At 42.0% G+C, this 22,253-nt stretch overlaps 1 protein-coding gene across 4 annotated transcripts in view; it reads left to right on the forward strand.

The window, feature by feature from the left end:
* Nucleotides 1–22,253, forward strand: part of LOC137652585 (tectonic-1-like) — a 383,029-nt gene that overhangs the window by 68,154 nt on the left and 292,622 nt on the right. Inside the window, exon 1 of one of the 4 annotated variants that reach the window (XM_068386071.1) lies at nt 19,862–20,334. The exons of the other annotated variants lie outside the window; for them this stretch is intronic. Within the exon in view, the coding sequence (XP_068242172.1) occupies nt 19,987–20,334 (348 nt within the window). The 5' untranslated portion in view covers nt 19,862–19,986. Of the gene's footprint in view, nt 1–19,861; nt 20,335–22,253 lie in introns of those variants that run through there. 4 annotated transcript variants of the gene reach the window in all.

The following is a 22,253-nucleotide window of genomic DNA, read 5'->3' on the forward strand; positions in this document are numbered from 1 at the left end:
CTATGACTGCGGTGCCCCAGGTAGGAGGTCGAGGAGGTAAACCCTCCGATCAATCAAAGCAAGGAGACGCTTCCGGTAGGAGGGAGGCTCCAACAATTTCGGGATTGTTGGACCTTCGATCCTTGGGCCCACGGCCTAATCAAATTAGGACTAAAGTCCATCTAATTCCAGGGAAGGCTGGTCTGTGTTTTCAAGGACTCAGAAAAACTCAGAGTCATTCCGGACTTGTCGCCACTCAAAAAATTCATAAAAAACAGTAAGTTCAGTATGTTAATCCTTCAACACAGAAGGACCCTAACTACAAAAAGGGGCACTCACAATCTAGATAGACCTGATAGATGCCTATTGGCACCTAGTCAGTCGCCCCCTCTCCTCCTACCTAGGATTCAAGTTACCAAATATGAAGTATGTTCTAAGAGCCATACTCTTCGGACTAAACATAGTCCCAAGTATCTTCACGAAATTTGCAGACACAGTCGTGCAACAACCACGCCTAGAAACTGTTCAGGTAGCAGAGTACCTGGATGACTGGCTGGTGCGGGCAGCACCCGAAACGTCTGGTCTGCAAGCATCCAAAAAAGTAACCCGGTTCCTGGAACATCTGGGATGCAAAATCAACTTCAAGAAGTCTCGACTCTCTCCAGTTAGAGGGTTTCAATGGCTGAAAAACCATTGGAACCTGAGGTCACTTTTTCTCCATTCCCTCAGGGAAGAAGAAGGAGATCGTAGGGTCGGTCAAGAGACTACTGTAATCCAACAGGATTTCAAGACGCTAACAGGAAAGAGTTCTGAGCTCTCTCCAGTTCGCAGCAGTGACAGATCCAGTGCTAAGAGCACAGCCGAAAGATGCGTCAGGAGTCTGGAGAAGATACGGATCAAACGCTCGAAGACATAAAAAATGACCGACATCGGCCTTACTTCGATCACTTCTCAACTAATGGTCGAAGGCCAAGAGCCTAATGAAGACTGTGCCCTTGCAACCACCTCTACCATCGATGATCATCCACATGGATGCCTCGACGGAAGAATGGGGATTCCACTCCCATGAAAGGAAAGTCCAAGGGACTTGGTCATCTCTGTTCAAGGCCCTTTTCATCAACATTTTGGAAGCCATGGCAGTCCTTTTGACGTTGGGAAAACTCTCCCCTCGCAGTTCAGCCCTCATCAGGCTGATCTTGGACAGCGAAGTGATAGTGAGATGTCTGAACTGACAAGGCTCGAGATCATCCCATATAATCCATGCGATATTAGCCATCCCTTGCCTAAAGAGATAGCACCTATCAGCAGTTCACTTATGAATGATCCGCAATGTGACAGCGGATGCTCTACTCAGGCTCAAGCCGGTAAAGTCAGAATGGTCCACAGACGCAGACTCATTCTCTTTCATCTTGGAACAAGTCCCGGAACTGCAGATCGACCTCTTCGTGACGAGTGTCATCAGTAAACTACCTTGATATGTAGCCCCATACGAGGACCCTCTAGAGGAGATAACAGATGCCATGTCCCTAGTTTGGAACGGATGGACCCGGAATTTCCTGTTCCTTCCATCCAATCTCCTACTGAAGGACCTCAACATGCTGAGATCTTTCCAAGGAACGGCTGCTCTAGTGGCTCCCATGTGGCCCAAGAGCAACTGGTTACCTCTATTGAGGGAACTGAGGCTGAGGCTGGCCCTTGTACCGAACCCAGCACTATCTCAATGGATTCAGAAGTTAACTGTCTTCGATTCATCACAGAGAGCCCAAACCCTTCATTTCATGATTTTCTCGCTCTAGCAGCTAGGAAAAGATTTGGGATCTCAGAAGGCAATATAGAATTCTTTGAAGAATACAAGTCTATGTCAACTAGAAGACAGTATGAGTCATCTTGGAAAAAGTGGGTTGCTTTTGTAAAAGCAAAAGGACCGAAAAAAATTTCAATGAACTTCTGTCTGTCCTTCTTTGTCCACCTTCATAATCAAGGTCTAGCAGCCAACACGATAACTACGTGCAAGTCAGCCTTGACTAGACTTCTTCTATATGCCTTTCAAGTGGCTCTGGCGAATGAGATCTTTAATAAGATTCTGAAGGCATGCTGAAGGCTTAGGCCTGCAGCACCTCCGAAGCCCATCTCATGGTCTTTGGACAAGGTCCTACATTATGCCTCATGTGTGAACAATGAAGATTGTTCCCCCAAGGATCTAACCCAGAAGGTTATTTTCCTGTTCGCTATAGCCTCAGGGGCTAGAGTTAGTGAAATACAGTAGGGTCCCGAATTAAGGGTGTTCGAATTACACGATTCCCCTTTTCCGCGATCGCTATTTTTCAAAAATAAATTTTCTGTATCTGCGAGGCTGTTCAAAGTTCGCGAGTCAAGCACTACAAAATGTATCAAATCTATTGTCTTTTTAAGTATATTGGTAGCCCTAAATACGGTGATTTATAATAAATGTTACAAAACAATATCAACATTACATTTCATTAACATAATTTCATAATGAATAGCCTATTTAAGGATAAAATTCCACATCAACAATGAAATCAACTGTTAACTGTGCGAGTCCAGCTGACAAAATGTAAACAGAAATGTGGTTACGTTCTCGGCAATCTTTATCTTTCTCCAACCTTACGATAATTGTAATGGTAGTGTTAATGATGGTATATTAAAGCATTAGTTTTGTTTAGTACAGTATATTTAAAAGCCTTATTTTTCCCTCTGGGCGTTCAAGGTTTTCACGAGTAGACTGGGTTCGTTTATCGGCAGTGAATAGCCTAAACTTCGGTAACGAGTCGTCAATATTTTGTCATATTTTAAACAGTATACATTTGATTTGCAAACATTGGTTTTGTAGAGTAGACGGTAAAATAAAATCTAGAGAGAGAGAGAGAGAGAGAGAGAGAGAGAGAGAGAGAGAGAGAGAGAGAGAGAGAGATTTGATGGCAGAAATCTCTCTCTCTCTCTCTCTCTCTCTCTAGATTTTATTTTACCGTCTACTCTACAAAACCAATGTTTGCAAATCAAATGTATACTGTTTAAAATATGACAAAATATTGACGACTCGTTACCGAAGTTTAGGCTATTCACTGCCGATAAACGATAACAAACCCTTTAATGCAAACTAACTGTATCCTTTGATATTCCTCTATATTTATCACGAATTCCTTCTATACCTCCTCAGACACTCTTATTTCAAATATCTAAATTATTCTTATCACAACTAACACCATCTAGTCATTTTCATTCCATTATATCTATTATTCCTCTGGATCTTATTCCCTTTCCTTATTCTGTTTATTCGATGGGATTCGTTTTTCCCTTTACCGTCTTTCAGAATCTATTTTTAGCCACTGGCAACCAAATCCCCCCTTCCCCCGTCTCCTACCGTCTCCCCTGCGAGTCCACCCAGCCTATCTCATCACTCCCCCCACCTTCATCCTCCCCTGTTCTAGGTCTGTAACCTTCTGCGTCATAATATCTCTCTCTCTCTCTCTCTCTCTCGTTATACAATACAGTACTTACAAATAGATGAAGAAACCAAAATCGGTTTTCTTGAAGTGTCAATTAAATACAAAACGAAAAAATTATACCGTGTATACATCCATTTCAATCATAGCTTAAAATACGGTAACCGATTTTGTCCGCAAACCACTATTTTTTAGGAAACACCATTCTATTCCAGAAAATTTTTACTCTTTAAATGTCAATTGCGCTATAATAAAACATGTACTTATGTTGTTAAATTTCGGGTGTGTTTTAAAAATCGAGTATTGCTAACTTATTTTTGTTTTACTTTTGGCTGTGATCACAGCTGATGTCTAGCTTCCGCGCGAATACAATAACAAAGAATTGTTTACACCATTTCTTAACTTATTCAAACCATCTATACAGTTAATATTACATAAACACCAATGTGTTATAACCTATCATATTTATTGTTTAGTACTTTAAAACCATCCCTCTCTCTCTCTCTCTCTCTCTCTCTCTCTCTCTCTCTCTCTCTCTCTCTCTCTCTCACATCGAACGTTATAGCGGTAACCTAATTGTTCGGTGACTTTAAAAATAGGCCTAGTACTTTCTTCTTTTACCTTTTTTGCATATGGATCCATAATTGAGGTGGGTACAAGTTGACTTATAACTGAAGTTAGGAAAAGTATTTTGGATATGGAAAGGACAATTATCTTTCGTAACAGTTTAGAATTATCGTAAGTTATCACTCTGTCATTAGCGGCAGTTTGCTATTGTGGATTAAACGCATAAGGAAAAAAAAATTTCCAGCTTTGCTACGAATTTAGGAATTTATATGGATACGGTAAGTAAAATATTTGTAATAACATAATGTTTACTAAATGTTTGTAATATCATTAGTTATGACTTAGATCATGTGTGTTTAATACATTCGTTTGTTTATTATGATCGAAGATGGAGCGTAAACAAATGGAAGGTTTCCGTTTCAGGCGGCATCATAAAAAAAAACATTTCATAAATGGCATTCATTTCATTTATTTGAAAGTTCTAATAAAAAATAATTAGAACATTGGTAATAACAAATTCAACATATAATCTATACTTGGTAAAATTGCAATTGCTGTCAATTCAAAAACACAGATGTATAAATGCGTCTGTTTCTTCGTTGTGATCAGAGATAAATGTAAACAAAACATTGGTTGTCGTTTTCTATTGTGCTTTTTAGCGTGTTTAGGAAACGCATGATATAAAATCGCCTTTATTTTGATAATTCTGGATTTTCAATCATACAACAAGCTAGTCTATAGAGTGATGGTTTTGCTATTCACCAGTTGTATTATACAATAGATATGACAAACATTAAAATTTGTCTGTATTTTGGGTTGTGTTATAACGGGAAATATATGGTGTTTACACCTATCCTGGTTGTAATTTTAACCATTTTTCAAGTTATTAGAACTTTAAAGTATATTAAATGTTTTATTTATTTACAAAAACAATTTGATATTATAAAGAAATACAGTATAGTACAAAGAAAGTATTGGAAATGGGTAGTAAACACATTTGAATAGGCAAATTGCTGGTTGCCATGGCCACAATGGAATTATTTCTGTTAGTTGTGTGTTTCGAAATTCGCGATTTTCCATTTACACGAGGTCATTAATCGACCAAATTCTCGCATAATTCGGGACCCTACTGTAGTAGCCCTATCAAGAAATGAGAGCCATATTCAGTTCACAGAAGCGGGAGAACTGAATCTCTTTCCTGATCCAACCTTTCTCACTAGAACGAGCTACCCACGAAAAGATGGGGTCCCTGGAGAATTTGCCCTCTGAAGGAAGATGTCTCTCTATGTCCTGTAGGGTGTCTAAAGGTCTATCTTCGTAGAACTTCAGACTTCAGGGGAGGACAGCTCTTCAAAGGAGAAACTTCTGGATCAGACCTATCCCTAAAACAACTGAGGGCGAAGATCACCTACTTTATTCGCAGAGCGGATCCCGACAGTACACCCGCAGGTCATGATCCGAGGAAAATTGCTTCATCACTGAACTTTTTTCAGTATATGGACTTTGAGCGTCTTCGCTCATATATTGGATGGAAATCATCCAGAGTGTTCTAAAAACACTACGCTAAGCTAGTCCATGAACTGAAGCATTATATGGTGGTGGCAGGTAGTGTATTAAAACCTGTTGTCTAGTGCTGCGATGAACAGTTAATTGACCGGGATTATCAATTAGGGTTGAAAGGTGTTGACACTTCCAGTGCGATACCTTTTAAGGGAGTGTCAGTGAGTGTCACCATGGTGACACTAAGACTGTTCAAATCTCAGGTGTGGAATTATACAGATAACACTTGTGCCGTGTGTACATAGTACATAGTGTTGATAGTGTACAACATTTACAGAATCTATATTTGGAAAATTTATCAAAATATTCACCTTTAGAGTGGCACTCATCATTCTTCCCTTTCAGGGAGGAAAATATTTTCTGTATACATTGCACGTATAATTCTTTTAACACGTTACATTCGTTAACTGGCTATTCCATTTAGTCATTCATTCGAAATAAATGTCTATTAGAATGTAATTGCATCCTATTTCGCCTTGCAATTAGCACATTAAATATGCCAGAGTTCTCTTACTTATCTATTTAAGTAAACCTCATATCATTGTATGCTTACAAACGATGGATATAGTTGACACTTATATTGTTCCGACAATATATACAAACCGTGAGACCGTTTGTATATCTTGTGGATACTTATGTTTGTTCATACAATATCTGCTAACCTTGAGGCCCCTTTTCTACTGTCTAGTATGACTCTTCCCTGCAGGGGGAAGGAAGCACTAACATTGTCTATGATTAGTGGTAATGACGAATAACGAAAACGTCATTTGTCTCAATGGTCCAGATGACCATAGAAAATTGTCGTCCCGCCCTCCTTTTCTATAGAAAAGGCCTTGGTAGGATCCCTCCCGAAACTACTATCTCGGTAGGACCATGCTCAATGCTACTAGGAATAACTGCCATCTTGGATATGGTGCCATCTAGATACTCATTAGTAGTATGGGAGGAAGGGTAACCTTGATAATGGCTCCCCTTCTATTTTTGCCACTCTTCCCCCTCGAGGCGAAAATGCTATTTGGGGTGAAGATTGCTATGTGTCATATCAAGATATACGTCCCTGATATAATTGCGATATCCTTAAGAGAAATTTTAAGGATATTCGCGCTAGGAGTTAGAATTCTGGAGACCTAAAGGTAAATTTTCTGGGAATATCACTGTAGTTCAAATATCCCTTGAAAGCTACTTACAGGAACCTTCCATCAGGACGACATGGCTATCTCACCCAAAAATTTTCTAGGCCAAACCATAAGTGGTACCTCTACATACGAATGTCCCAACATACGAATTTTCTAACATACGAAGTAAAATTCGACCAAATTTCTGCCTCGACATCCGAAGTGTTGCTCCAACATACGAAGTAAACATTACGCCATTGAGCGTCGAGTGCTCAGTTCTCTGTTCTTGTGTGTATCGTGTGGTTGTCCTCTGTTTGGTCTGTTATTAACAGTGCTTATTTTCTTCCTTTTCTCACATCTCCTTTTTTATTTTACCTATAATCATGGTGCCTAAGAAGCTAAGTTTCAGTACAGAAAGAAGGCAATTCTTTCATTAGAATTGAAGCAAGAAATTATAGAAAAACATGAGAGCAGTGTGCATGTGAGTGATACTGTATGGCTAAACAATATGACCGGAATAGGCCTATGATCTCGAGGATCATCAAGCTGAAGGCAGCCATTAAAGCAAATAACCATCGAAGGGGATCACTATTATTACAAGACATCGTAGCAATACCCTGGAAGAGATAGAATGCCTTTTGTTGATAGGGATAAAGGACAAAGAGATTGTTGGCAACGATCATTTGTGAGAAGGGCCAGCGTGATGAACAGAAAGAAAGAAAAAAGTGAAGCAAAGAAGACCAAGATAGCATTAACAAGCTCTTTTAAATAAGACTTCTCTCTTTTTCTGTTTCTCTCTAAACATAGCATTAACATGTTCTTTAAATAAAATCTCTCTCTCTCTCTCTCTCTCTCTCTCTCTCTCTCTCTCTCTCTCTCTCTCTCTCTCTCTCTCTCTCTCTCGTTCTTCTTCACTGTTATAGTGTTAGATACGTCTATTATTTTTTTTTCCAAGAGAGAGAGAGAGAGAGATTATACAAAAATGTGTTTAGAGTACATATGATTTTTAACAGCGTCAACGAGTTGAAAAACAATTAAATGTAACTAAGAAAGTAATAAAAGCTAATCTGAATTCCTTTATTAACTAAAACAAATATTGATACAAACACACTCGTGTGCGTATGCACAAACACACACACACACAGGTGCAAGAATTTCTACGCAGTAAGAGAGACGGTCGGGGAGGAGGTAGAGATGGTGACTGCGATAACATACCGTAACTCGTCACTGAAAGTGATGAAAATAAAAAATAAAAAGAAAAAAATGTAAAAAATATGAAATATAAAAATAAAAAAAAAATAAAATAAATAAGCTAAGTTAGATTAAAATTTCCTTAGTGTAAGTTACGGTATGTTATCGCAGTCACCATCTCTACCTCCTCGCCGATCATGTCTCCTCGTGCGTGTGTGTGTGTTTGCGCATACGCACATGAGTGTGTTTGTATCAATATTTGTTTTAGTTAAGAAAGGAATTAAGATTCGCTGATATTGTTTTTTTAGTTACATTTAACTGTCTTTCAACTCGTTAACGCTGTTAAAAATCATATGTACACAACACATTTTTGTTTAATCTCTCATTTTTGTTTAATCTCTCTCTCTCTCTCTCTCTCTCTCTCTCTCTCTCTCTCTCTCTCTCTCTCTCTCTCTCTCTCTCAGAAAAAATTAATAGACGTCTAACACTAATAGTGAAAAAGAACTAGAGAGAGAGAGAGAGAGAGAGAGAGAGAGAGAGAGTATTTATTTAAAGAACATGTTAACACCATGTCTACCTTCTCGCCGATCGTCCGTCTCCTCCTGGCGTAGCAAATCCTACACCTGCGTTGGCCTGTCTCTAAGGTAAAGTAGCAATAAAACACATTTTTCAATATTAATCTTACCCGATAATCATGTAGCTGTCAACTCTGTTGCCGACAGAAATCTACGGTCGGGATACGCCAGCGATCGCTATACAGGTGGGGGTGAACACCACAGCGCCATCTGTGGTCAGGTACTCCAGTACTTCTTGTCAACACCACCTCAATTTTTCCTCTGTCGTGCCTCCGGCTAGACCTACATGGATACGCTGTTGATTCTGGAGTTATTGCTCACGATTTGGTGATGTATTTGCTCTAGAGTTTAGCCTTCGCTATTCAGGAAGCTTTATCATTAGCTTAGCAAGTTTTTGGAATTAATTTGATTTAATTTTTTATTTAATTTGGTGACGAAGAGAGTATGAACTCTCTTTCACTTTTAATGGCCGACCCTTCCCTTAGACGGAAGTGTTGGTGTCGAAGAGAGTATAGACTCTCTTTCTTAATTTTGCTTAACAAAAGTTATAGATTTATTTTATATCTCTCCGCCTTTTATAGGCCTCTTCGATTAACTTCCTTTTATTATAAACTTATTAAAATTAATTTTTATATTTGTTTATATTCGACCTTTCCTAATAGTAGGCGGTCTTTTCTTGGAACCGAAGTTAATTAACATTGAGCCCGTCATTTCGTTTTTACCTGTTAACATATGCTATTTTAATGTTTTTGAAAGAATTTCTTTGATAGTCTCGTACTGTTTTCAAAGTTGAACTAACGTTTTGTTTTGTCTCTGCAGTTGTTGACGTTCAGAACGTTCAACTTGCGCTCTATCGTTACGATAGAGAGAGAGTATTCACGGTGTCACGTTGCAGTAAGAGTAGAACGATTCTATCGTTTTGTTCATTCTTTCTTAGCTTAAATGGTTTTAATTCTAATAAAGGAACTTTTTATTTGGGAAATCTTTCAGTTTTTTTCCTTTAACAATAATATGTTTTAACGATATATATAATTGGGCTCATCTCTCAGGTTCTAAGTCAAGAGAGAGAGAGAGAGAGATAGAGACGGAGGGAGAGAGATGAGGATAAACGTTTCGTTCAAGCGGGTAACGTTGTTATCGTTTTTGCTCTTCTCCCTAGTCTCTTTAGGGGAAGAAGGTAAACGTTTCTAGAGTTTTATTCTTGTTCTCAGGCTTTATGCGGTGAGAGATTTTAAACGTAGTTTATTTGATCTAGTGTTTAGTCTCTTTTCCAGCCACTGAATTATTTATCTTTCATTATGTTTTTCTGTTACATTGTAATACTGTTTTCGCAATTACTAACTTTTAATGAAGGATAGAATTGCGTGTTTCAGGTACAAACCACTTAAAGTTTCGAGTTTAGTGAAATAAGTGCAAACAGAAAATCAAAAGTGATAAAGTGATAAGCGCAAAGTGTTACAGTGTTGCGTTCGAGGGTTCGTCTGTTCGTGCCAGTTGTTCGCCTAGTCTGGGACCTCTTACAAGCTCCCAAGCAGGGGAGAAGTAACGTCGAAGGACTTATGGGTTCATCAGGCCTTGATCGACGAACAGACGTTTCCCTCCGTGGTTTCGGGTGTAACCAACTCACGTAGCCGACGTGATCACCCCACCCACACAAAGACGAGAGAGCCCTTTTATTCCTCGTCTGCGGAAGAGGTTTCTCGCAGAAACCATGGACCAAATCTTGCAGCTTTTAAGTGCAAGTCGGTCCCTTCCGCGCAAGTCCAACTCCTAGGTGGTGCCATTAGCACTGGGTCAGTTCGGACTTGCTGCAGTACGACAACTGCACACCTCCCAGAGAGGCAAGGTGGTATCGCAACAGGCAGTAACTCCGTCTGTTACCGCACCAGCTGTTTTAGACCCTCAGTCTCAACGGACAGTAGCTCCGTTTGTTGTTGTCTTTCTTAAACTCTAGTGGTCTATGCTGCAGACAATGCAGTCTCAGCTTGCGGTGTTGATGCAGGAGTTTCAGGCAGAGAAGGTTAGCACACCTCCTCCTGCGAGCGCTCCTCCACCTCTGCGCAGTCCACCCTGCCAGACGTATGATGTTGAGGCTCCTCCTGCCTCCATGCGTGAGCTGCCGCATTGGGAGTTGCCAGGTACCAGCGCTATGCAGCAACCTCCACTTTCCTTGAGGCAGGAGCCTCATGCTATGCGGCAACCGCCTCAACTCTTGAGGCAAGAGCCTCAACTCTTGAGGCAAGAACCTCGACTCTTGAGGCAAGAGCCTCAACTCTTGAGGCAAGAACCTCAACTCTTGAGGCAAGAGCCTCAACTCTTGAGGCAAGAACCTCAACTCTTGAGGCAAGAACCTCAACTCTTGAGGCAAGAACCTCAACTCTTGAGGCAAGAGCCTCAACTCTTGAGGCAAGAGCCTCAACTCTTGAGGCAAGAACCTCAACTCTTGAGGCAAGAGCCTCAACTCTTGAGGCAAGAACCTCAACTCTTGAGGCAAGAACCTCAACTCTTGAGGCAAGAGCCTCAACTCTTGAGGCAAGAACCTCAACTCTTGAGGCAAGAACCTCAACTCTTGAGGCAAGAGCCTCTCTCTGCGCAGCCACCTCCTCAACCCTTGAGGCAGACACTACTCTTGAGGCAGGAACCTCATGCTATGAGGCAGCCGCCTCAACGCATGCAGCAACCGCATTCTTCACAGCATGAGCCTCTCTCTGCGCAGCTACCTCCTCAACCCTTGAGGCAGACGCAACTCTTGAGGCAGGAACCTCACAGGAGCCTCATGCTATGCGGCATCCTCCTCAAACCATGAGGCAGGAGCCTCATGCTATGCGGCATCCTCCTCAACCCATGAGGCAGGAGCCTCATGCTATGCGGCAACCTCCTCTACCCATGAGGCAGCCTCATGCTATGCGGCATCCTCCTCAACCCATGAGGCAGGAGCCTCATGCTATGCGGCATCCTCCTCAACCCATGAGGCAGGAGTCTCATGCTATGAGGAGCCTCATGCTATGCGGCATCCTCCTCAAACCATGAGGCAGGAGCCTCATGCTATGCGGCAACCGCCTCAACCCATGAGGCAGGAGCCTCATACTATGCGGCAGGAGCCTCATACTATGCGGCATCCTCCTCAACGCATGCGGCATGGGCCTCATCCCTTGCAGCATGAGCCTCATCCCATGCAGCATGAGCCTCATACCATGCAGCATGAGCCTCATCCCATGCAGCATGAGCCTCATCCCATGCAGCATAAGCCGCACGCCATGCAACATGCTCTGCTTACCTTACAGCATGCTCTACATACAGCATGCTCTGCATACAGCATGCTCTGCATACCTTACCGCATGCTCCTCAGTCACACATCTTTGGTTGTTGCCAACTCACTAGACTGTCAAGCAGTTTCATAACGTTGCCTTCTAGTCTGCTGCTTTTGCACCAGTGAAACCCTCACTGAGAGAACTTAGCTTTTCTCGGATATGGTTCCTGTAGATGAGAAAGTGCTATTCTCCCTCCTTCTGATATTCCCTTGAGGACTCTGTCATTTGGAGAGGAGCCTTTAGCTGCTTAGCCTCCTATGGACTTTTATTTAAGCATAACATGCTTCCAGGGAGGGTAATGGTTCCACTTCAGTCGCTAACCCCGTCTGTTACCACACCTGCTCCCATAGACCTTGAGCTTTGTTGCTAGACATGCAGTCCAAGCTTAGTCCTTGTTAGAGGATTTTTTGTTTACCGAGTCAGTGTGTCACTGGGAAGACGTTCAACAACCAGCAGAAGTGACTTGTTGTGACGCAGTGCGGCAACCTCAGCAACCCGATAAGGAGTTGTCTGTACGACCCAGACAGTCTAGACAGCTTCGGGTTGTCGCTGTACTTCCTCGCTTCCCCATGGTTGACAGTTCACAGACTGTGCAGCAGTACCATGATCTTGTGTCCGGCTCCGTCAGACGACTAGCTTTTAAGAGCTCCCACAAGTCGTCGCTGTCTGGAGATTCTCAGATGGACTATGGATCTGACCAAGGAACTGGGCCTCCTGGTCAATTTTGAGGAGTCCCAGCTCGTCCCATCCCAGACCATTGTCTACCTGGGTATGGATCTTCAGAGTCGAGCTTTTCGGGCTTTTCCGTCGGCCCCAAGGATCTACTAAGCCCTAGATTGCATCCAGAGCATGCTGAGAAGGAACCGATGCTCAGTCAGGTAGTGGATGAGTCTAACAGGGACACTTTCATCGCTGGCCCTGTTCATCGAGTTAGGGAGACGCCACCTCCGCCCCCTTCAGTATCATCTAGCGGCTCACTGGATAAAGGACATGACGCTAGAGACGATCTAAAATCCTGTTTCCGAAGAGAGGAGGTCTACTCTCACGTGGTGAAAGAACAGCTTTCTTCTCAAGGAAGTCTACCTTTGGCTGTTCAGAAACCCGACCGCCGTCTCTTCTCTGACGCATCAGACACGGGCTGGGGTGCGACTTTGGACGGACAGGAATGCTCGGGAACATGGAATCAGGAGCTAAGGACACTTCACATCTATTGCAAGGAGCTGTTGGCGGTTCATCTGGCCTTGATAAACTTCAAGTCCCTCCAGCTTAACAAGGTGGTGGAGGTGGACTCTGACAACACCACAGCCTTGGCTTACATCTCCAAGCAGGGAGGGACTCATTCGTGGAAGTTGTTCTAGATCGCAAGGGACCTCCTCATCTGGTTAAAAGATCGAAAGCTCACGCTGGTAACGAGGTTCATTCAGGGCGATATGAATGTCATGGCAGATCGCCTTAGCCGGAAGGGTCAGGTCATCCCCACAGAGTGGACCCTTCACAAGAATGTTTGCAGCAGACTTTGGGCCCTGTGGGGTCAGCCAACCATAGATCTGTTCGCTACCTCGATAACCTAGAGGCTCCCGTTGTATTGTTCTCCGATTCCAGACCCAGCAGCAGTTCACGTGGATGCTTTTCTGCTGGATTGGTCCCATCTCGACCTGTATGCATTCCCGCCGTTCAAGATTGTCAACAGGGTACTTCAGAAGTTCGCCTCTCGCAAAGGGACACGGCTGACGTTGGTTGGCTCCGCTCTGGCCCGCGAGAGAATGGTTCATAGAGGTACTGCAATGGCTGGTCGACATTCCCAGGACTCTTCCTCTAGGAGTGGACCTTCTACGTCTACCTCACGTAAAGAAGGTACATCCAAACCTCCACGCTCTTCGTCTGACTGCCTTCAGACTTTCGAAAGACTCTCAAGAGCTAGGGGCTTTTCGAAGGAGGCAGCCAGAGCGATTGCCAGAGCAAGGAGGACATCCACTCTCAGAGTCTATCAGTCTAAAGGGGAAGTCTTCCGAAGCTGGTACAAGGCCAATGCAGTTTCCTCATCCAGTACCACTGTAACCCAGATTGCTGACTTCCTGTTACATCTAAGGAACGTAAGATCCCTTTCAGCTCCTACGATTAAGGGTTACAGAAGTATGTTGGCAGCGGTTTTCCGCCACAGAGGCTTGGATCTTTCCACCAACAAAGATCTACAGGACCTCCTTAGGTCTTTTGAGACCTCAAAGGAACGTCGGTTGTCCACTCCAGGCTGGAATCTAGACGTGGTCCTAAGGTTCCTTATGTCATCAAGATTTGAACCTCTCCAATCAGCCTCTTTTAAGGACCTCACATTAAAAACTCTTTTCCTCGTGTGCTTGACAACAGCTAAAAGAGTAAGTGAGATCCACGCCTTCAGCAGGAACATAGTTTTCACATCTGAAACGGCTACATGTTCCTTGCAGCTCGGTTTTTTGCTAAAACGAGCTTCCTTCACGTCCTTGGCCTAAGTCGTTCGAGATCCCAAGCCTGTCCAACTTGGTGGGGGACGAACTGGAGAGAGTACTTTGCCCAGTTAGAGCTCGTAGGTACTATCTAAAAAGGTCATAACCTTTACGAGGACAATCAGAAGCCTTATGGTGTGCTATCAAGAAGCCTTCTCTTCCAAGGTCTAAGAACTCAGTTTCTTACCTATTCAGGCTCCTGATTAGGGAAGCACATTCTCATCTGAAGGAAGAAGACCTTGCTTTGCTGAAGGTAAGGACACATGAAGTGAGAGCTGTGGCTACTTCAGTGGCCCTCAAACAGAACCGCTCTCTGCAGAGTGTTATGGATGCAACCTATTGGAGAAGCAAGTCAGTGTTCGCATCATTCTATCTCAAAGATGTCCAGTCTCTTTACGAGAACTGCTACACCCTGGGACCATTCGTAGCAACGAATGCAGTAGTAGGCGGGGGCTCAGCCACTACATTCCCATAATCCCATAACCTTTTTAACCTTTCTCTTGAATACTTTTTATGGGTTGTACGGTCGGCTAAGAAGCCTTCCACATCCTTGTTGATTTGGCGGGTGGTCAATTCTTTCTTGAGAAGCGCCGAGGTTAAAGGTTGTGATGAGGTCCTTTAGTATGGGTTGCAGCCCTTTATACTTCAGCACCTAAGAGTCGTTCAGCATCCTAAGAGGACCGCTACGCTCAGTAAGGAAGACGTACTTAATAAAGGCAGAGTAATGGTTCAAGTCGTCTTCCTTACCAGGTACTTATTTATTTTATGTTATTTTTGAATAACTAATAAAATAAAATACGGGATACTTAGCTTCTTTGTTAACATGTATGCTGGTCTCCACCCACCACCCTGGGTGTGAATCAGCTACATGATTATCGGGTAAGATTAATATTGAAAAATGTTATTTTCATTAGTAAAATAAATTTTTGAATATACTTAACCGATAATCATGATTTAATTGACCCACCCTTCCTCCCCATAGAGAACCAGTGGACCGAGGAAAAAATTGAGGTGGTGTTGACAAGAAGTACTGGAGTACCTGACCACAGATGGCGCTGTGGTGTTCACCCCCACCTGTATAGCGATCGCTGGCGTATCCCGACCGTAGATTTCTGTCGGCAACAGAGTTGACAGCTACATGATTATCGGGTAAGTATATTCAAAAATTTATTTTACTAATGAAAATAACATTTTTTATTTATTATTTCTTTATAATTATCTTTTTTACATGCTTCTTTCATATTATGCATTTATGTTATTGTTATGTGTAATTATGTGTAGCCATTTATTAAGGATTTATTATGGGTTTTAAGGCTGAGGAACGAATTAAATGAATTACCATGTATTCTTATGGGAAAATTCGTTTTTACATCCGAACATTTTCTACATCCGAAGTCGGTTGTGGATCGAATTAAATCCGTATGTAGAGGTACCACTGTATCATGTGTACTGTATATCAGTAGAACTTCAAAAGTTCAAAGTTGCAGCAAATGTTTTTATTTTGACCAGACTGACATGAGTCTTTTTATAGTTTATACATGACATATCTGTTTTGACGTTGTTAATAGTCTATATATGACATATCTGTTTTGATGTTGCTCCTGTTTTTAGGATGATTTATTGTTAATTTGTTCTCATCATTCATTTATTTCCTTTCCTCAACGGGCTAGTTTTTTTTTGTTGGAGCCCTTGGGCTTATAGCATCTTGCTTTTCCAACTAGGGTTGTATCTTGGCTAGTAATAATAATAAAAATAATATAGTATGAAAAGTAATGGGCCAAGAACACTACCTTTAGGAACACCAGATGTCACATTCTTGTACTCACTATGGTGCCCAATAACAACAACCCACCCACTCCAAATTGTTTGAATTTGAAAACAAAGGCCTCATGATAAATACTGTCAAAGGCAGCACTAAGATCAAGGCCAATCATATGAACTTCCTGACCACAATCAAGGAATTTCTGTACAGCATTGGAGATTGTAAGAAGGGCATCACATGCTCCAAGACCTTTACGGAAACCAAATTGCAAACTAGTGAACAGATGATTACCTTCAGCAAACCTATTAAGACGTTTTGCCAAAAGACTTTAAAAAACTTTAGATAATATGGGAGTTATTGAAAATGAGCGGTAATCAGTCAGAATTGAGTTACCAGAAACACATTTACATAGTGGAGTGATACTACCAATTCTCCAACAAGTGCTAAAAGCTCCTCTTCTTGCTAACTTGTGCTAACTAACAGATAACTTTAGAGCTAAAAATCTGCAGTCTTTATAAAAAACAAAGGAAAAATAACATCTGGCTCCACACCTCCATAAATATCAAGATCCATCAAGAGAGCTCTAATTTTACATGATCGAAAAGCTAAACTAGTTAGTTTAGCCTCAGGAAAACATAAATGAGGTAGTTTGAATTTCACATTACTCTGCTTACTCATAAACACATCAGCCAAAAGGATTGCCTTTTCCTTTGGACAGTGAGTGACATAGCCATCTGGTTTATGTAAAGGAGGAACTGTTGCGTCTACACCAGAGTGCATATTTAAGGGTAGCCCACCACTCAATGTTCCTAGGTTGTACCAGAAGCAGTTTCTTTTATGGTTAAATTGTATTCCTTTTCAGTTGAAGCATAAACTCTCTGAGCAAAAGCTCTAAGCTGAGTATAGTTATTGCAAGTCAAATCTGATCTGTTACCTTTTCAAAGATGATAGGCCTCCTGCTTCTCCAAAGAAACATGTCTACAATCATCATTGAACCATGGTTTGTCCTTCACGCAGTACCTTAGCACATGAGAGGAGATACGCTTATCAATTATGTTGACAAGATTCTCATTCAAAGGACAACAGGATCCACACTATTATACAATTGTAACCAATTCAAGCCCAAAAGATCACTCAAAATCCAATTCTAGTCTGCTTGAGATTTCATATAAATCTTACATGGGTATGATACATCAAGGATTAGCTGCTCAATCTTCTACTAATGAAATCAAGGCATTATCGGATGTCCCAACTGGAGAACCATCCTTACCTGTTATAATGTCAGGGGAGTCTGTATATGAGGTCCAAACAGTAACCAGACCTGTGAGTAGCTTCACTTATGATTTGCTAACAGCTTGATTCAGAGGCAAATTCTAAAGCTCTTAAGCCCTGGCGATCAGTTGGAGAAACAGAATTTAACCACTCCTTATGGTGAACATTGAAATCATCAACAAAGACAAAAGAGGCCTTTCTATCATCATCTTGTACATTAGCCATAATGGTAAGAAAGCAATCGAAGATAGAATCATCCATGTTTTAATTCCAGTAGATTGATCACAAATAGAAGTTGCTACTCCTGTCACAAACTTTTATTACCTGAATCTCATGGTATCCGCATTCATAGCAGGACATATGAGAAGCAGGGTACTCGGTTGTTATATACACCGCCATTCCCCTGGCGGGAGGAATAGGATCTCGTTTCAAAATTATTGGCCTCTTAAAACCAGTTATAAGGAGCTCAGATGAGTGCTCCATATTAGAAACCAAAGTTTCAGAGTATAAAAGAATATCATACTGTCTGGATGCAATTGTTAGGTTATGAATATTTGCATGAATATCATAAATATTGGAATACAGTAGATGACATTGATAAAATCTAGGATGTACTAGTCGCGGATTTTGCTCAATATCTCCAGACAGCATAAGAATTAATGGTTATAAAAAAGATGCATCATACTTAAAAACTAAATTAACAAGATGGCTATTCCCGAAACGTGCTGCATAGAGACGCCTCTGTGCAGGAGTAACCTCTGCATGAATGGCAAAGTTGGAGAGGATCTGTTTCCAAGGAAGACCTGAGAATGCTGCAAGAATGGCCCATCGTACCAGGTCTAATCTGAGGTAGCAAACGATCAGCAACATTCACACCAGGAAAGAGAAAGCAAAATTAGTATAGCCATGAACAGAAAACGGGAGAGCGCAGTGGGAGACGTCTGCCCTCTACCATGACCAAATAAAAAGTGGTTAAGGTAGTAAGTGCGCAGGTGTACTTGGGCTCCCCCCCCCACTACTTCAGCAACTGCTGGGAGGTTGTTGCCACCTTGTTTGATGTTTTTATGGCCATTACGCCAGTTTATGTTGAATCTAACTCCTATGTAAAAAACAAGGGTTTGTATTCGTGTAGGAACAAACTTGTTTCATACTTTCTTTATGAAACCATCAAAATGCCTATTTCTCAATCAGTAAGGGTCTTAGAGGCCCATCTTGGGCAAGGACGTATAAAGTCATGGGGATCAAATCTAGTCTCACACTCAAGAAGAACCTGTCAGTGGCTCAAGTATTTAAGGCAGGATTCTGGAGTTTAGCCACAATTCCTTGGATGCCTTTACCTTTGGTTTTGTGGTGGCTGCTCAACAAGTTGCATAGTCAGCTGAACTCCCTTATGGGACATCAAGCATCTTGTCTTCTAAGATAGCAGTTTTGACTTGACCTAGAAGGTGAGGCAGAATGACTGGCCTCCTACTTTTCTTTCTTTCCCCTAATTTTGATGGTGCAGGATTCGTGACTGCTATGAGCTGGACCGGACATCAGATGCAGGTAAGTTCTGTAACTAAGTAACCTTTCTTTTTAGAGAATATTTTTTGTGAAGTATCTCCTCCATCCTCACAGACAAGGGAGAGGATGGATGGAATGCATTTGACCCCATCTCGTATATTAGCTGTGGATCCATTCGGACAGTATATTTTGTATGAGGATATAAGTACTCCTGTCACCGAGTACCATTTTTTCTTGGTACGGCCCTTACCTAATGTCTGTGACATCCCAATGCACAGACCATTAGGAGGTTGGCAGTCATCCCCTTTGCTCTTCTACAGAACAAGGTGCTCTGTCGATTCCTGGGAAGCTTGCTCCAGCCAGCATTTTTAGTTTATAGGAACTTCCTTAGTAATAAGGATGAGTCTCTTATTGAAGGACGATTGTATTAGTATAAGTACAAATCACAAATTTCTTAATTAATTCAAATTTTTCAAAACAACAAACCTGAATCCTTCAAGTTACAATTCTTGCCGCAAACATCCTTCAAGACTCAGCCCTAAAAGGTCATAAGTGTTAATGCAAGTCTTACTGACTGTGGGATAGGTGGGGCTTTCCCCATAGCACCTGTTAGTAGTTATACAGTAACTGCCTAGTTTGAATTTTATGGGCCATTCCAGCTTTAATGAAATCATATTCTTATTAAAGGACAGATGGTTTTTATAGTTTGGATAGATGCAAATTACAGTACCTTAAAAATTTATGATTTTATCCTTTTTCTTGGCCATCCACTCTCTCTGTTTGCTTGCTCCAGTTGGTACCTGTTGCTTATGAATAAATTATTTTGGTCATCTCTTAAATCTAAAAAGGCTGATCAGTTTAAGTTTATCAGTTTACCATGTGTACATTATTTGGTCTAGTAAAGATCAAGTGTATTATGTTGTAAGACTTTTTACGTTGGAGAAATGACAAGCTACTGTTTATCCATATGATACAGTATGTTTATTAATTTTAAGTGTACTGTGTTGTCTTGAAATTTTTAATAGTGCTGTATATTTGATATGAAATTCTCTTCAATGTTTATATTGTCCTTTCAGGTACATTTGGAGCTTGGAATAATTTTGAGGAACTTCGAAAAACATGGTGTTATGTACTGAGAGGTTTAGCGTTAATATAAACTGCCTTGTAGTGCCTTCAAGTTTGTGCCATTGACTGTTGATCTTTAGATATGGCATTGCTATATATCATCTATGTGTTTATGATGGTGCTCTGTCGGATAGTTCCCTTTTCTGCTCAGTATAGCGAGGAAGATGAGCCAGCCACCTTACTTAATATTGAGGAATCTACGCAAGTCCCGACAGAGATTACATTCCAAGGAATAGTAAATGACACTCTTGACAACATTACGGAAACCAGGGAATTTGATGAATACGAAGAAGAGACCAATGCATCTACTACCACTATCTCTCCGACCATGTCTACCGATGCGACAGAAGAACCGCCAACTAGCCTGACTCCAGACGGCATTACAGAGAGAGGGATCACACTGGAAGATTTTTGTCTCTGTGATTTGACGGTGAGGAATGTAATAGTTTTCCTTTTCTATTGAACTTTGACCTTTTAGATTCCCACTATTTGTATTTTTTTAATTGATGGTAAGCCTGTTCCCAGTCATTCCCTTTAGATGAATGTAGTCTGACCGTCTCTGCTGTGGGTATAGTTTGCCTAGAAGAAGAAGAGGGCAGAGGTTCCTTCAGTATCAGTGCTAGCATCACTTAAACTGATGCTGAAGAAGCTTTATAGCTCTTTTTTTTTTCCCGCCAGCATTATTCGACTTGCTGTGTTTCCTTCAAATTCCTAAATGGCTGGATCCTCTGGAGCAGTTCATGGGAGGGAAGAGACCTTGTATCACCCTCTTGGCTTTCCTTAGGGGAAGCAGAAATACAGTTAGCCTGCGCTGTACGTATGTTTATACTTTGCGATTTCACTTATATATGACACAGAGAACTGCAATACCTTAAATAAAGAATCAAATATTCACTATTAAAAATCTCGCATGGCGATGATTTCAAATAGCCTGTGCTCCTTTGCACTGGGCTTATTTCACACCACTTCCCTCTCTCTCTACCCGGCTCATCTCAACTCTCGCTGTACAATGTATATCCATTTACAGTTTTAAGAAATTACAGCTATATTTAAAATAAATGAGATTTTGACTTAACTAGTGTTTCACTTAACTGTATCCAATAATAATGCATGTAAAATTCACATTTGTTCCGTCAATAAGTACAAACCCTATGCTATTTATAGGAGATATTACTTTCTGTGAAGCTGAAAGACGAGCCATGAGAATTTTAGCGAGTGATAACCACCCTAATCACTAGTTAGCGGGAGTGGTGGAGGTAGCCGGCTACCCCGCTCATTCAAATACCTAGGCTGAGCAACCACTTTATTTTCTGGCTCGGTAGAGGACGGATGCTGCCACTCTCTCCCACCAAGACTAGCCATTAGAATAATACTTTTATTCTTTTTCTTTCCAGAATGTATGGGTACCTTCTTGTCCATGCATACCTGTCCTGGTCCCGAAGGCCACTCCTGCAGTACCTTCATGTCCGCCCTAGAGACGGACCCCCACCTGCTGTGTCCGGCTTGCCGGGACCATCTGTTTGATTGGAACCTCACCTGTGATGAGTGTAGGGATTGGTCTGCTTCCCTTGCCTTTGGGGTCTTCCTCGAAGTCAAAGAAATCTTGAACCTCTTCTTTAACTCCCCGATCTCTTCCTGAAGCTGTTCCTCCGCCGGTCCTCTCAGCGGAACAGCCTAGTGGCCACGCACCCTGTAGATTCCAAGTCAACCTTGTGAGCCAAGGGACGGTATCGTTTCCCCCAGTGATTCGGTCCCACCCCTCCCCCCAGGGAGCGCCTGCTCTATCTCTTAGTTGTTATGTTTTTGGCCATAGCTGGGCGTTGATGGTCCCCCTTCAAAAGAAGTTCGGTTTGAGCTCCTTCAGTTAGAGGTTGAGCAGAAGTGCACTCCAACTTCTTATGAGGTGGAGCCTTCCCTATGGGCGCAGGTGGTGCTGCCTGTTAGTCCGACTTTTGGTGTCCTGTGGCTGATGCCAAAGACGATGCTTCTCCCTCGGGGTGGTGGGAAAGCAAAGTCCTAGGCAGGTTCCTCCTTTCGGGGAAGATCTCACTCGCCTGTGGAAGAGAATTCTTTGTGACCATCTTGTGGTTTACGCTTTCGCTTCTCCCCCTAGGCCAGGGGGGAATGTATAGTCCTAGGCGATGTTCTCCTTCTTGAGAATGTTCCTCTCATTCACAAGAGAAAGCTCGGGAGCTTTTAGTGCCAGAGCAATTTTCCTCTTCGGAGGATCCTGCTGGACGTTCCCCCTCTGGGGTCTGTCGGGTGAAGGAGTTTCTGACCTCTCGTCACCCTGGCCGTGCTCCTCCCCCAGAGGTATGGAGATGCCTCTTTGAACTTTCGGGTTCTAGC

The sequence above is a fragment of the Palaemon carinicauda genome, chromosome 1 (assembly GCF_036898095.1).
Source record: "Palaemon carinicauda isolate YSFRI2023 chromosome 1, ASM3689809v2, whole genome shotgun sequence".
In the NCBI taxonomy this organism is placed as follows: Eukaryota; Metazoa; Arthropoda; class Malacostraca; order Decapoda; family Palaemonidae; genus Palaemon; species Palaemon carinicauda.